This window comes from Liolophura sinensis, chromosome 8 (genome assembly GCF_032854445.1).
Source record: "Liolophura sinensis isolate JHLJ2023 chromosome 8, CUHK_Ljap_v2, whole genome shotgun sequence".
Classification (NCBI taxonomy): domain Eukaryota; kingdom Metazoa; phylum Mollusca; class Polyplacophora; order Chitonida; family Chitonidae; genus Liolophura; species Liolophura sinensis.
Genome location: NC_088302.1, coordinates 35,128,826 through 35,144,837, shown reverse-complemented (window position 1 = coordinate 35,144,837; position 16,012 = coordinate 35,128,826). Strand labels below are relative to the sequence as shown.

Genomic DNA, 16,012 nt, shown 5'->3' with positions numbered 1-16,012 from the left:
AGTAGTATAATGCGCTAGTAACTCAATGAGTACACCAGCTAGAGTCGTCTTGAGAAGTCTTGCCTCGCCGTGGGTGGTTTTGCCAGAACAATCCGTGGTCTGTACCATGACATGTACTGGGGTTAAAACAACAGATTGCTCGTCTGTATTACCCGCGACACCTGTCTATACCTTCATCTACCTGTCAGAACATGAATAATCACCATTCTTCCTCTTAAACTCTCTCACGGTATTTGATTTGGTATTCCAAACAGTTCATTAAAGCTTCGTCAGACCTATGATTGGTGTCAAAGAGTTCAGCGCCAGCCTTCACCATAGTGACAAGAACTGATCCTCATAATATACCATCTAAAACGTTTTTGCATCAACAAAAATCTACAAAAAAGTGAAAATCATTTTATGAAACTTCGAATACTGTTTACAGCAAACAATGAAGTAAACTGGATGTTTTCTGAACACACGTATTTTGCGTCGCGCATTTATTTTAAGGCGTAATGCTATTCGGCAACACTGGACTCATGTGTCCAATGAGCTGTTACAACATTTCCAAAATTTTATGCATTATGCACACGTTTAATGACCTGGACAAAGCACAGCAGTCCCTCAGTCAGTGGCAAGCACTGTGCCCTTTCCTTAAATTTAGAAAGATGTCATTACGTACGAAACGGTAAAACTAAACATATATCCTTGGCGGAATTTGCTGAAGCAAGCGTTAAGAGCATCTTCTTATATAGTTGATATCATTTGCAAATATTTATATTTATGTATTTATATTTGTGAGGCCACAAAGATTACATAAGTTTCGAGAGTACCCTCGGGGGTTACTAGCCAGGTATCTATATTTAGGGCTTGTTTTCATTCGCTCTCCTTGCAGTTAAATAGTATACCCAGCTGTTTTATAGTAGAGATTGCCCGGCCTGACATTCTGACTATCAGTCAAAAGTTGATTTCTGCTGTGCTTGGCCTTGCTCCAGGTTCCGTCTTGAGCCATGGCGGAGTCTCTGGCACCGATTTCTGCAGTATACCCCCCAGCTTAATGCCCTGACTCGCTGGTACAGCACACTCCTTTCCCCTCCCTGCTTCACAGCATCTGTTTAGAACTGGAGGAGAGGTATTCACACATGTTACCTCTGAGACAAAGCCATCCATCTCTCCATTGTCAAGACATGCTTGCACCTTAATAAGGGTAGCCTATTAGCGGAGGAAATAGCTACAGGGTTAAGTCGTTGCAGTAATGAAGGTGCATGGGTGCGCTTTACCCGTTTGTCCATCCTTTGCAGACAGGCTGAGAACAACTACCTATTATACTTAATTGGCAGGTATTCTTTTTGAAAGGGCATTGGGAATGACTCGCGCACATATTTGCTAGTGAGGTTTGTTTTTGTTTTTAGGAAGCACTGGGAGCGCATGCTCTTAATCATCAAAACAAAAGGTGACTGCAATTATTTCGTCATTTCGCCCTTTTCTTCCACCCACTGACATGACCGCCATCGAGTACATGAAAAGTTTCTTGAGTACGGCATTAGAACACGCCAAGGAAAATAAGTACATAAAAAACACTTGTACATGTGGATAGGTTAAAGACTGATCACAAGGTGCCGTCCTGCAACAAGGAGGCACATTACACGTACATGCACCCTAATGATTCCTTCGTCGTCATATGACTGAAAAATTGTTGAGTACGACGTTAAACCCCACGCACTCACTCACTCACTCACAAGGTGCCGGATGCAATTAATGCATTTAACAACTTTTTCATGTATAAAATGGCTCATTTTAAAGGATTTTTGTACCTTGGCGTTTAGTTATCTCGCTTAAGCTGCCATGCTTGCATGGTTTTTGGATACCAGCAAAGGCCCAGTTATTTCATATTTGACATTGACATAGGCGCGCATACTTTACAATTAGAAACCATACATGTGGTATTTTGACGGTGGAAAAGTTTGTTACGCAACAATGCAAAATTTTTCATTGTTTATTAGTATATATGATAACATTATACTGTACGGTACTTTAAACAGAGAGAAACTGTAACAGTTCTTCCGAGGGAATAAAACAGGGCAATGCCAAAAGAAAAGAAAACAGGGCTGCATTTTGTTGTTGTCGATCTTCATCTGAAGATCATACATGCAGCGCATTCCTTATGGAATTCTAGAATGTCGGTAAATAATGTTAGCTGACGGTGGGATGTGAACTAACAGAGTTTTTATGGGTAGCATAATTCTGAGCCAGCATTCCGCAGATTTTGCCAGAATGGCTTCATGACAAGGTGTACCACACAAGCTAGACTGATGTTGCGACTTTCTGACAGCTCGCAGAGATGCACGACGCTTTACACGAATCCTTTAGATTACAGTACCGTTACACATGGGCTGGACCAGGTGATCCTGTCAAAACTCACCTTTTGATGTTTGGATTATTTAATAAACACTGGGCGCGGTCCAGAGATATTTTGCCTTCTGTACATAGTTTCCACTATGAATAATTGAGCATTCTAAAAATACACAATTTGTATCAAATTTGATATAATGTTTTTTATCCAAGAAGTAAGGCGTACGCCCTCTATTTGTCTTCCAACATTACGATACGGTATACATTTCTGTACGCCACACGTGGGAAAGTTCGCTAGCACCTTTACCAATTTTGATGGTTTACTCGGAAAACTGGGGTTTCATCCAGCAGTGAAACTAACCGCCACCGTATTAGTGGAAAATTCTAAAGAATGTCATTAAGCAAAATTAAATCTAATAAACAGGATTACAATTTAACAGGGAACAGCATTTGAAGAAGATATTTCACTCTGTGGTTTTGTTTACAGGAATGTTTGATAGTCCAAAGAATCATTTTGATTTTAACGTTCACAAATGACTGATGTTTTGGACATGGAATCTGTGTAGTTTCGAAAGATGGCTTTGTGTCATGTGAAGACTTTGTGTCCAATGATGGAAGTTAACAGTGGCTAATTTCACGAGAAACCTCACATCGTGTAAGCCTATAACCTTTCCTGCGTTGCCAACGTTTATCAAAAGAACACACGCAACATGTATTAGGTGAACAGAATATGTTTGTGTTTGTAAGAAGATATTTCCCTCTCTAGTTCTGGGTGAACGGCTTAGAAGACATGCCAATTTACACATGAAGACTGGGCTGTGGATCCGAGAGTGTTTTTAGTGAAAAAAGCATTGACCAGGAAAAGACGTTGTTGAACTGCAACTCATGTGAGACTCGTACACTGCTTACAGGTTGACTGAGCTGTATGATTACCAGGTGGGCCTATCTCACCAAAGTGGTTCCATCTGCTTGCCAATTTAGTTTGCTTATCTTCTAAAAAGCTAATGTAGTTTTAGGCACTTTGGCTGCGACTCTCTCATGTTTGAGCCGCAGAACGAGCCAAGGTTAAGTGAACTCTTTGTACACTAACGCACCTACATCCAGCGGGTCCCAGGCTCTTTCTCTACATCTACATATTTATATTGATTTAATTGAATAATTGCTAATGCATCCCCTGATTAATGCAGTTGAGGTTTATTAGATATTGTCAAGACATATGTGTGTTTATTATCTACATCTGACCGGTCATGTATAGCTGATTTTATCAGCGTTTGTTTCTTCATTCCTCTTCTGATGTCTAATGCTTTAATTTATATGAACCAATCAATTCCATTTCTACTTCTTTTGATACATCTACCGGCCATCATACATTATTATGCTTATCCATATTTTTGTTTCGCGTACCAGGACAGTTTTTGTTTCTTTGTTACCGTCAGCTGGTTGTTTAATTAAATTAGGATTATTATTGCAAAGAAACATCTCTCCTTTTTTGTCACTACAAATTGTTGATATTTAATCAATTCTGTTTACATCAGAAAGTCTTTCATTGCAATTTGTGTTAATTTTTCTTGATGTACTGGTATTGTATGTCTACTGAAAACATAATGAAGCTTTTCCATCTATAAGAAAAAAAAGTCGTAAAATGGTTAATCTTAATTCTGTCCGGGATGTAGGTCTCTATGTTAAGTTTCATGAAGAAGAGACCAAACATTCACATTCTCTATAATATTTGTCCCTTGGAAGAAAAAAAAATGCAAAAAGTACCTAGAATCAATTATTAACCGATCATAAATGTGTCTGTAAAAGCAATCACGAACAGGTGTTTGTGTTGTTTTATATCTTTCATTCTAAGCGTATAGCGTTTTGGTCTTTAGTTTATCGGGGGTGGTCCTCTGCGCTAATATCTAACTGACAATGCTAACGTGATCGTATATGCCATCTGTATACGGTTAATCATTACATCTTGTAGATGCGTTAGATTTTCACCAGCATCTGCAAGTCGCTAAAACATTGGATAAGCCTTATATCAGATACCACAATCTTAGCATATAAATAGCAGTCCTGACATGATTTCGCTTTCCCTATCGGAGAGCCTTGGGCAACCTGCCATTGGCTGACCACCTGTAATTCGCTTGTAAATCTTGCTCTTAGGCTTTGGCGCGTTTACCACTGTAATTTATGCATGCGATTAATTTAACTTTGAATATAATATTAATAGTATGTGCCTACATTAGTAAGACCGGACTAATACCAGATACCAATATTTCCGTCCTAATATGGCAATTGACTGGAAATATATGGGGAGGTGTGCATCAATTATCATGACTCTTCTGGATATCAACTACAGACACCGGTGTTCAAAGAAATTCTCATAAATGATAATGGACAGTTACACAAACTCTTTAACGTTTCTTTCAGACTGTCGTCCCCTGGGTCTTGTCTTTGGCATCCCTATAGCTAAATGTGTGGCCAATGATTTGGAATTACAGAAGAGAAGGTTGTCGCGGTCAGACGCTATTCCTCTAGCTCCGCACCAAAGGTAAGTTTGATAAGGTTGCGGTGCAATTCGTTACAGTCTGCTCCGATTTATTTTTTGACACTACCACAGATCCGTAAATGGAAGTAAAGTGCTATACATCGTGCACCCGTGCATACAGCACACCCGTGAATACAGCACACCTGTACATACCCGTGCATACAGCGCAACCGTGCGCACAGTGTGTACGTAAGAACAACTCGTCATGATGGGGTTGAAATACAGCCATGAAATACCTTGGCATTAAACCCCAATGATTCATTTCAAACGAACAGCAAATGGTTCCATAGGTAAATGTTTAGCTTTACAGGTGAAAAAAAGTGCATTTTTGCCATTTAAAACAAGATTAAGTATTTGTTTGTACTATCCATACCTTTGTAATTGCCCAGGTGAAACTTTTCGTTTCTTGGTCTCTCTTGCAGAAAATCCAGTAACTCTTCTGTGAACTCTCTAGACAATGCCAACCACAACGGCAACATTTCAGATAGCAGGAGTATGGAGCAGAATAAGGTGAGGTGTAAAAATATATATATTTTATATATATATATATATATATATATATGACAGAAGTCCCTTCATTATACCAGACATTCATACACCCATCGTCACTCATAATGGACATTCCAAGTCAATAATTGCATGCTATATGGAATTCTACCGTTCAACAAAAAAGCGAAAGAGTTAACAAAATAATTAAAGCTTGAAATTCTGACGGATTCGCGGAGAGAAAAGCGATCAACAGTTTTGAACGAAGCCAGAAAGGTGCAAAGAATTGTCCCAAGACCCAAGACGATTGTGCGACTTCAATTTCTTTCAAGGGATATTTTTCTTACCGGGAAACAGTTCAGATTTTGTGGATCTATACGGAGCTTTGCAGCTGATTTCCAGTTGATATCCAAATGTCTAATGCCTTCCTTCTTTTCAGAATCGAGCTGCAAGTACAGATTCCTTGTCGGAATCTGAGAGCGGGAAGTACAACTCAAGCCTCTTGGACGCCCTGTCACTGTCGTTAAGCAGTCATCAAGAAACCCCCCTTCACCTCAATACGACAGCCCCACAGGTGCCACAGATCGTCAAGACATGTTTCAAACACCTAGAGACTTACGGTGAGCTGTAGGCCTACTCGCTTGATGACTGTTTAGCATTGCCCCTGTAGTCCATTTGTGACGTATTCAGTTTACCTAATTTGCATGCACAATAGGCAATTTTCTGAATACCGGATAAGTACAACTGCACTTAATTCCTTTCGTTTTCAGCTGTTTACTCAGCATGTGTGAAGTGGATCGGGTGAACAGGTGTAGGGAAAGGTATAGGCCCGCATACATATACATGACTTCTTTTATAAGTAGATGAAAGCTACTTTTTGGACATTCTCTATGGCGTCGATCTTTTTACATTCTGTTTTAACCACTTTAGACACTTAAACCTTTAGACATATGGTGTGCTCTGATGTTGAATGTTTCTTACAACGGAGCCAAACAACAGCCGCCGCATCTCAAAATCAAGCTCAGTCAAGACATATTGAAACGTTTGGACACATCTTTGATGTAAAAAAGCCTTGATACAAGTACAAGGTAAGAACTGCAAGGTGTCGACGCTTGTTTGAAGCTATTTCGAAGTATATATAAAGTCAAAAGTTCAATGTTCGAAAAGCCTAGCTGTTTGTGAACGAGACCAGATTGGATGTATGCCGAAACTCATCGTTGGCACACACAACGTAAACATTGGGACTGACTCCAGTTTGATATATGGCAAGCTCCAGGTAAATAAATAAATATCCAGCTTTAGATAAAGACAAAAAGAGCGATTACGTGCAAAGATTTACGCGCCGACTGACAGTATCTCTCTTAAAGATAATTAATTCTCTGGTTGTTTTATTCAAGTTTTTGCCTCTTCGTCTTGCTTCTTTGCAATCAAGAACAAACAGTTCTTTGGTGCAATGTGGATAGGAAGCACATGGCATTTAGCTGTAAAAGTGATGTTCAAAAAATCCCTCTGACTGCTGTTTCATCAACATGGACTTCAAGCAGATCTGTAGTCAGAGCCAGCGTTTACCGCGTCTGTCCTAAAAATTCGAATGCAAAAATGCATTTTAGGCGACCTATAACAGTCATAGAATGCGGTGAATCTTCCATTTTTCCTACAGAATATCATCATACCTTCCAAACAAATCTTAAAACATCTTTCTAAGATCAATAAACTCTCAGAAACAGGCTAAATGAGTAACTCAGCCATGGACGAAATTTTGGGTGAAATACAGAAGTTTGCTAGACTGTCTGGGGGCATACAGACTAGTGTGTTTCCCAGGGCCTGTTATGTAACCCTTTGGCAGTAATAAGGAATGATCCAGCTGGCACTGGGTAGTCAAAACCATGGAAATAAAGACACCACACACCCCAGTGGTCTGGAACTTTATCAGTTCATTCGGCTCTTATTTATGTGCCTAAATTCTGGGTAGCTGTTGATACAACATTCAGTGTTGATTATGTACACATGCCTTTGTTTTTGTGTGTCTCTTATTTCTTTACCTGTCATATTTCATCTACTGTTATTTATATTGTCTATATCTTTATTGCAGTAAAGGGTCCTTGCAGGCCCATACTGCTAAATCACTGGATATGAGTCATAACATAAGTGAACAATTCTTGAGTACTGGTAGATATATGGCATTGAACACCAATATAGATTACATAGTTTTTTTGTTGTCGCTAAAAAGTTCAAAAAGTTCACATGCCTATATTTTTAAACAGTACAGTTTTTTTAACTATTTTTGTCCAGAGTTTTAGTGTTCAAACACAAAAATTCTGTGTTGCTTATGTAAGTTTATATTTGGTTTTCTTTTGAATGAATTTTGCAGTTTTTGTCTGAAAAACTTAATATTATACCCAATTCTGCCTAGTTGCTTTGAGAGCCCATATTTATCAAATGTCTTAAGACTTAAGTCAAATATTCAAACAAAACTACAATTAAAATGTTTTTCCCAAGAAAGTTTAAAATTTGTATGCTCGTTATTTGCTGAAGAACATTTACCAACTGCAGTTTGAGTTCTTTCCTGTTCTAAGAATAGCGCTTTAAGCAATTGCAATTTATGACAAAGGTTGCTTGATAAATTTGAACTCTGGACTGCTTGTATGCAATTAAGTGTCACTATATATCATCTCTTTCTTTCTTAATTATGAGTTTCTTTTGTTTTGTAGGTTTGCAGACTTTGGGAATATTTAGAGTGGGAAGCACTAAGAAGAGAACAAAACAGGTAACAAAATAAATTATCAAAAAGTAAAAATATATAAATTACCATGTCCACAGTTATCTGACAGGTGTAATTAATCAATAACTGCTCAACATCTGTTACTTACCCGCTTTTAAATGTCAAGCTTTGAATTAAGACTGATTTAAAGACCTAGGGGTTACCAGTTAAGAGTACAAGAGAAACCATGCCAATTAGACTGATGCTCTGAGTAGATAAGCCTTGAACAATGCATTTTAGTGTTTATAAGTATAGTTTTGTCATTTAACACGTCCATCCATTAGAACTTTTGAATATTCATGAACGTGTTGCATATGTATGATTTCAGATGAGGGATGAGTTTGACTGTGGGAAGGATGTGAGGTTAGGAGAACAACACAACCCCAATGACGTGGCTGCTCTCTTAAAGGAATATTTCAGGGATTTACCTGAGCCTTTGTTAACCCGAGACCTTTACTCACCTTTGGTGGCCACAAGAAGTGAGTTTATTTAACTTATAAACTTTACAGGGGTAGCATTTTGTATATGTGTACCTACATTTGACTTCTGATTTGCGTCTTGGTTTTCGCATGACTTTTTAATTCAGGATTAGACTAGAAAATTAAGGAATTATTATTTTTTTTTTTAAATACCAAAATTCTCCAACTTTCCCACTTCATGTGAAAGTTGTACTCCTTAATTATTTTAGTTTCAGGTAAAGCTATTTTGGCTTGCTAAGAGTGTGGATAGAATAACCCCAAGGAAAATAATTATCACTTTAAAACTTAGTCTGTTCCTATTTTCTTTGTAGATCTATATGAGAGCACCAAGCAAGCTTTAGCGGTAAAGATGCTGGTGGCCTTACTTCCTGTCCCAAACAGAGACACCCTCTGGGCTCTCTTACGATTCCTCAACAAGGTAGTTGAACATTCCACCGACACCATCGACGAGCATGGCAAACTGGTAAGTCCCGAAAATAATTTGATCAGTCAGTGAGAATCACACCACTGGCTGTGAGAGTTTAGAACATCCATAATGTAAGCAGGAAACTTTGAAATGCTAGTTATGGTGAATGATCTAAACTTTTGCCTCCCTCCCGTGCAAAGAAATATGCATTTTAATGTGCAGATATATGTCATGAAATATTAATTTTGGTGCTTAAAGATGCATTTTTCCCAGTACGAATTCATCCTTCCTTCCAAACAAACTTCTAAGCATGTTTCGGAAATCGGCAGAGCTCACAGAATCAGCAAGAGTCAAGCACTGAAAAATTTTAAGACGTTCACTGTGATTCATTGGCACTCAGCATTAGCAGATAGGCCAGATACTGGTTGGCTGAACGTGTAATATGGCTGAGTGGGGTGTCATATATGGTGTCTAAAGCATGGTGCTCCAGTGAGGCAGCACTGTTAATATGTTAGCTTTGGGGCTAGCCTGCTATGATGAGGCACCTTCATGGTAATAATAAATACAACATTTAAACTACATCTGTTTGGCACTTTAATTTGTTCTACATCAGCTGAAAGGCTCGCTTCAAAACTTTCATCATTACACATACATATAGTTCTGAAAATAATGATGACATAATGTAAGTACAGTAATCTACATGACATACCCTAAATGATTTAAAATTTCACCCACAAAAGTGCATTTTTAGAGGTAAAAACAAGTCACAAAATATTATTTTGGTGCTGAAATTTACACTTTTCTAGTAAAATGTCATCCCATGCTCCAAGCAAACCTCAAAACACCTTACTAAAATCAGGAGAACTCTCGGAATAAGAAAAAATGGGCAAGTTAGTCATGGACAAAATATATAGTATTTTAGGGTAAGTGAATAACTGAAGAAGGACTTTATATTCCCCTAAATAAATAATTTGATGATAGATCACCATGTATGCACTTGGTGCATGCATTTTAAAAAGATTCTTCTTTAGCAGACAACCAAAAATGCAGTTGTTAAAAAATGTATTAGAATTGTCATCAGACTTAAAACTAAATACATGTATCAGTGTTATCTTAATACATTTCAAATGGAGCTTTATTCCAGCTAATACTGAATTTAATTTTTAATGTACTTTCGAACAACTGGCTCCTGTACTAGGTTAGAGTCACCGTGTGATACAAGAGCTTGTTCAGCGAGGCTCCAACAATATCCCTGTGTTTTCACATCCATGGACACATAATTATCTTGTAATGGGATAAGTCAAATATACTGATAACCATCGCAGATTTGTCCACGAAATTAATTTTCTTGTAAAATTCAATGCATGTCTGTCAAAGGGCAAAATTAATAGGGGAGATTAGAGACAGTTCTTTATCTTTAATGACCTAGATAATCCGTCATGTCTTCATGTATTCTAGAGCTGTAAAGTATCTAATCATTTGATCAAGGAAGATAAAAAAAGAATTCTCACCCTGATCTGTATCAGCGTGCGTGAATGTATAAAGTTTGAATCAACTGATGTCAGCAAAATGAAGGGTTAAGTGACCCCTGTGACAGCGTGTGTGTTTGGATAAGGCTAAGTTAAAAAAAAAAGGCAGGAAGAGACATGAAAAAATAGAAACAAAAATAAACAACCTTCAAAAAAGAAATTCAATAGAAAACAAATAAAAAAACCAAAACAGTGGCATTTTGAAGGTCAGGATGAACTGATGTAGACATACTGGCGGTTGTGATGTTGATGACAAAAGGTGTATGGTTTGAACCCCTGGAGCTTCTGTCATGAAACATTGTGCATAAAACTTCTTGTAACTTTTTTCTTGAACTGACATTTGTCTCAGTTAAACGGCCATAACATGAATTATGTGAATGTGAATTATGCAGACAATTATTAAAAATTCACTTTAAAGTTTTGCGATAGTGGGCCGTGGTGTTTAGTCACCGTGACATTGAACTGTGCAGCTCAGAGATATCATACAAAGCATACTGATCATCCAAGCATGAACATTATCAGAGCAAGTATCAGGTGGATTAGCATAATCTCCCTCTGGAACACTGCTTTGAGGTTTGACTGCCTCGTGAAACCTACAGTGAAAGTGCTTCACTGAATGTTACACAGTATTCACAGATTAATTGACAACATTAACATAGTTGAAAAAGGCCTGTGATGATAAAATGTTTGATGTCAAAGAAATGCATGAAATTCCGCATTGTTAACACGAGCTATTAAGCTGGAGGATCAATAGCAAGCAGCTAACTTACAAAATTTGAGTTGGTATTTGGTTGATTAATGACGAAGAAATCTAGCAGTGTATGGGAAAAACTACGGGTAAATTTTGAATAGTGATGGTATCTCCCACAATCTAGTTTGATCATCTGTGAAGTGAATATTTTCAGCTTTGTATTGCAGTAAAATTTGCTGATACTTAAGTGTTCCAGTTCATGTGTGTCAGACATCTTGTGGGGTCTCCTTCTGAGGAAATGTCCCTTCTTTATAATTCTGTCAATAACGTGAAGGTTTTGCCTTTTGTAAATCAACAATTTATTCTCTATCCGTGACTTGATATAATTCTGATTACCAGTACTTTTTTAACTTGTCTATCTCGTCTTTTGTAACATACAAAGATAGAGTACCTTTAAATGCCCAAAGTTGTGTTATATTCGAATTTTCTTGCCTAGGATGTACATCTAACTGTAAGTACATTGGAAAAATTGAAAGATGTCTGATTTATTAATTTATTTATTTCATTGCCTGTTTTACGCTGTACTCAAGAATATTTCACTTATACGACGACGGCCAGCATTATGGTGAGAGGAAACCGGGCAAAACCTGGGAGAAACCCATGACTATCCGCAGGTTGCTGCCAGACCTTCCCACATACGACAAATATGCTGAGATTGACATATTTTTGGAGCAAAGCACAAAGCACGTTCAAGAGGATGCTGATGCAAAACACTAAATTTTAAAGTCCAAGGCTTTAGGTTTATATTAGTTGCATAATCGTTGAGGATTTTTTTTTATCAGTCACACCTGTAAGAAAAAGGATTTTGCTTGAGTTTTAAAGAAAAAGAACAGTTCTTCTGTTTTTTTTTCTTTTCTTTAATTAATGCTTTAAGTTTATAAGAAAACTGAAATATACTAGAGATGTGAGAAAACAAGTATATGTGGTTCTGAAAGTTACATTTTTGTTACATTCTTCACCCATGAACCTGGAAACTGGCATATAGACATACAGGAAAGTTTGTCCTAAAACTGATGGCCATTAATAAAGTGGAATATTCTAGAGAGAGTATGGTGTGAAACCCCAGTAAAAAAAATCAATCAAATTAGTTCAGTGTTTGAAATCATATCTATTTGATTGAATAAGTTAAAAAGAACCAAAGCACATGATATAATCCAAAACTTTAGAACGCTGGGTAAAGATTTCATTTCTCTTTTGCAGTTGCCTGGCAACAAGATGGACTCTCACAATCTGGCAACGCTGTTTGGACCAAACATCCTTCACAAGGCCAAGGTCGGGAGTGAGAAGTCCTTCGTGGTAGAGGACATGGATCGGGCTGAGGAAAGGAGTGAAGTGATTGCTGTCCTTGAGGACATGATCGACTTCCATGAAACACCTGTTCAATGTAAGTGTTCATGGGGATTTGAGAAAATAATCCACACCATCTACCCACCCTGTGAACATCCAGTAAACTATTAAAAAATCCTTGAATCTTTCATGATGTTGTATGATTAAGTTATTTAATTTGAAAGGAATATGTCCAGTCTTACCAAAGCGATGTCCAAAACAGTTTTCACATCTGTTTTCCTCCCAGCAGGTTTTCTGCCTGGAGTCAGCGTTGAGTGCAAGTCATCCCCATTAGTGCGACTTGAACAAAAGTTATTCCCCTTGATCTGCTTTCCTCCCCCGAAAGTTGCTGTTTTTCAACATAGCCCAAGCATTTTAAGAGTCAGTGTCATTTTTGTTTTGTTTTTTGTACCCATGAACTTAGTCAACACTGTATATACATGTATTTCACATCAAGCTTGCATCACCAACATGTTCTAAGTGTGCTTTGTTTCTACTTCAGGTGCCAGCTGACTTACAAGATGAGATTGTGAGGTTGTTAATGGAGACAGATCCAGACACGGCTGATATGCTCCTGAAGAAACTGGCCTCTGAATATGGGTAAGGATTTCACAATCATTATGTCTTGGTTGCTCTGAACTGTCTCTTTTAAACTACCTGGCTTCTGCCACTACCATGGTAATGCAAGTGGCAGGTGCCCTTCTGAAAGCTGTCTTTTATCAGATATAGATTGATGCACTTAATGAAGTATACATGTATATCAGTTTTTTTGTTGTACATCAAGTTGTTCTATAATTTTTTTCCCTTAACTGTACCTGTAAGATAAATAGTCAACACTTCTGGTACATTTCTTGAATATGGAAGATATCTGTAAATTTAATATTTAAAAAACAAATGAGGTTGGTGCTGAATTACATATTCAAATACGTTTATAAGTACTATAAATTTATATAATATTGACTTGCTTTGTTTGTTAATTGTGAAACTTAGGATATTCCTCAGGCTTTCATATATTGTTGTTGTTGTTTGCAGGATTGAGCCTGACCCTGACACAACCTCAAGCAGTGTGTTTGAAGATAGTGATACTGCTTCTCTTCCTCACTCCCCGGGGATTGACATGGACATGGGCCTGAGGTCTCGGGCGATGTTTGACAGTCGGCGCTCACAGGGACGACCCAATCATGCTGCACTGCGACAGGTTCAGAGTGCAGACAGTGCGAACTTCTCCGGAGGTGAACGGCTAGAAGTGCCACGACTACATAGTGACAGTGATCCTATGCAGACTGAGGACAGTAGCTCAAGCAGTGTTCCTTCCCGGGTGTTGAAGCCCCAGAGAAGTCCACGCATGCCCAAATTAAAAGTGTCTCACGATAAAACGAGTACTAACGCCCGAGGAAAAACTGGCCATGTGGGTTCGTCAGAGAATTACTGGTCCGATCCGTACTCTCATGACTTACTGACCGTGCCATCATTGGAGGGACGGAGAAAGAGCTCGGGTTCATTAACATCGCAGGAGCCCAGCCCTGTTGGGTCAGATAGTTCTGGACAGTGGTTGATGACCACTGGGTCAAGTAGCTCAGGAAACTCGAGCACAAACTCTCCCAGAACTCAGCCACCTGAATCTCCGCGGCCATCATATCGGGATTCGGCATCACCGAGGCGACAGCGATCAGACAGTGGCTCCAAATCTACCAGTTCATCCCAGCTGCGCCCCTTGTCTTCTCGACAACGTCCTCTAGGGGTGAGGAATTCTGAGGATTCGCGTAGTGACAGTTCTGATCTGGACTGTGAGCGAGAAAGGTGGAGGAATTGGGAACTAATGGCTGCAGATAAGAACGATGATTCTTACCAGCAGGAGACATTGGTGTAGCAGTAGGAGACACTGGTGTAGCAGCAGGAGACATTGGTGTAGCAGTAGGAGACACTGGTGTAGATGCAGGAGACACTGGTGTAGCAGTTGGAGACACTGGTGTAGCAGCAGGAGACACTGGTGAAGCAGTTGGAGACACTGGTGTAGCAGTTGGAGACACTGGTGTAGCAGCAGGAGACACTGGTGTAGCAGTTGGAGACACTGGTGTAGCAGTTGGAGACACTGGTGTAGCAGTAGGAGACACTGTTAGATGATTAGTACCTACATGAACTTTCTTATGCTGATGTGTGGTGGTTGCTCAATTTCAGCAAGTCTTTGGGCTTTTATCGTGTAACATATACGTGTTCGCTTTTTATCTCTCCAACTCATCATTTCTGGTAACTTCGATTTGAAACTGGTGAAACACATCGAATCAAACTTGACATCAAAACCAGTTTTCGAATATCATCATGATGAAAATGTAGTTTTCAACTTCTCATAAATGGTCAGTATATGAATGACATAAACATGCTGGACATCTTTTTAAAATTTTTTGATCACAAATTTTTTCTGGCCATCTTTTAAACATGCCAAATAAGATAAATCATAACCATTATAATATGGAAGAGTTAAGAAGGGTCACAATCACAACAAAGAACGCATTCTTATGAATATTTAATCCTTATGGATATCCTTCTGGAATTTGCCTTATTTAGTTTTGCCTTACTGATGAATTCACACCTGTATCTCTTCTAAATGCGATAATCTGTTTTGGACTAAAGATGATACAGGTATATTTAATATGCATAGTAAGTGCTATACAGTCAGTGGCCATGTAGTCCAGGGGTCAAATTATTTATTCATATCTGAGCACCCTACTACATGTTAATAAGGGCATGTGACTGATCTTGTTATAATTAGGTTGAACAGGTTGTACTTGTAGCTTAGTGTATGTTGTTTACGCAGCTAAACACGCAGCTGGTTGCTCGTGGTTCTGAAAATACTGAGACAGAGCCAGAGTTTGTTATTGTTTTTAGGTGCTTTTAAACCATTTGAGAACCATTTCTGTGCCATTTTTCTTTCAAAATCACTCAGATGGTAGCAGTTTATGGAAGAACCTGTTTCTTAAAACATAATCTTAATTCTTGTACTTTTTTAATGTTTTTGCATAATGAACTTTTTAAGTAAATATCAAGACTGTCAACCGTGGTATCCCTGAAGCAACCAGTCAGACAGCATAAGACTTGATGTTGAGCATATTGGTACGGAAGTATTTTGGTGCATGATGATCAAATATTTTATAGCGAGAGAAATAAAATTCGAGGCATTTTGATTCATCCACACCTGTCCAGCGGATCCGATTTCAATGAAATAATATTACAGTAATGTGCCTTGTCTGTGCTGCATTTATTCATTTCGTATATAAAGTGTCTGAAAACCTCTATAAGCCAGTATAGTGTGCAATATTTAAACCGATACATAACCTCCCTGTGTGCCTTCAGAGATTTGTGATTTAAGTAGAAGTATCAGTGGGATGAATTGATACATAACCAGAAGT

At 38.4% G+C, this 16,012-nt stretch overlaps 1 protein-coding gene across 1 annotated transcript in view; it reads left to right on the top strand.

Moving 5' to 3' along the window:
• LOC135472610 (rho GTPase-activating protein 6-like) overlaps positions 1-15,417 on the top strand; it is a 42,777-nt gene extending 27,360 nt beyond the window's left edge. Inside the window, exons 4-12 of the mRNA XM_064752194.1 lie at positions 4,750-4,870; positions 5,290-5,377; positions 5,793-5,973; positions 8,065-8,120; positions 8,443-8,593; positions 8,905-9,056; positions 12,480-12,669; positions 13,115-13,205; positions 13,638-15,417. Coding sequence (XP_064608264.1) covers positions 4,750-4,870; positions 5,290-5,377; positions 5,793-5,973; positions 8,065-8,120; positions 8,443-8,593; positions 8,905-9,056; positions 12,480-12,669; positions 13,115-13,205; positions 13,638-14,475 — 1,868 coding nt within the window. The 3' untranslated portion in view covers positions 14,476-15,417. The remainder of the gene's footprint in view (positions 1-4,749; positions 4,871-5,289; positions 5,378-5,792; positions 5,974-8,064; positions 8,121-8,442; positions 8,594-8,904; positions 9,057-12,479; positions 12,670-13,114; positions 13,206-13,637) is intronic.
• The last annotated feature ends 595 nt before the right edge of the window (positions 15,418-16,012 follow it).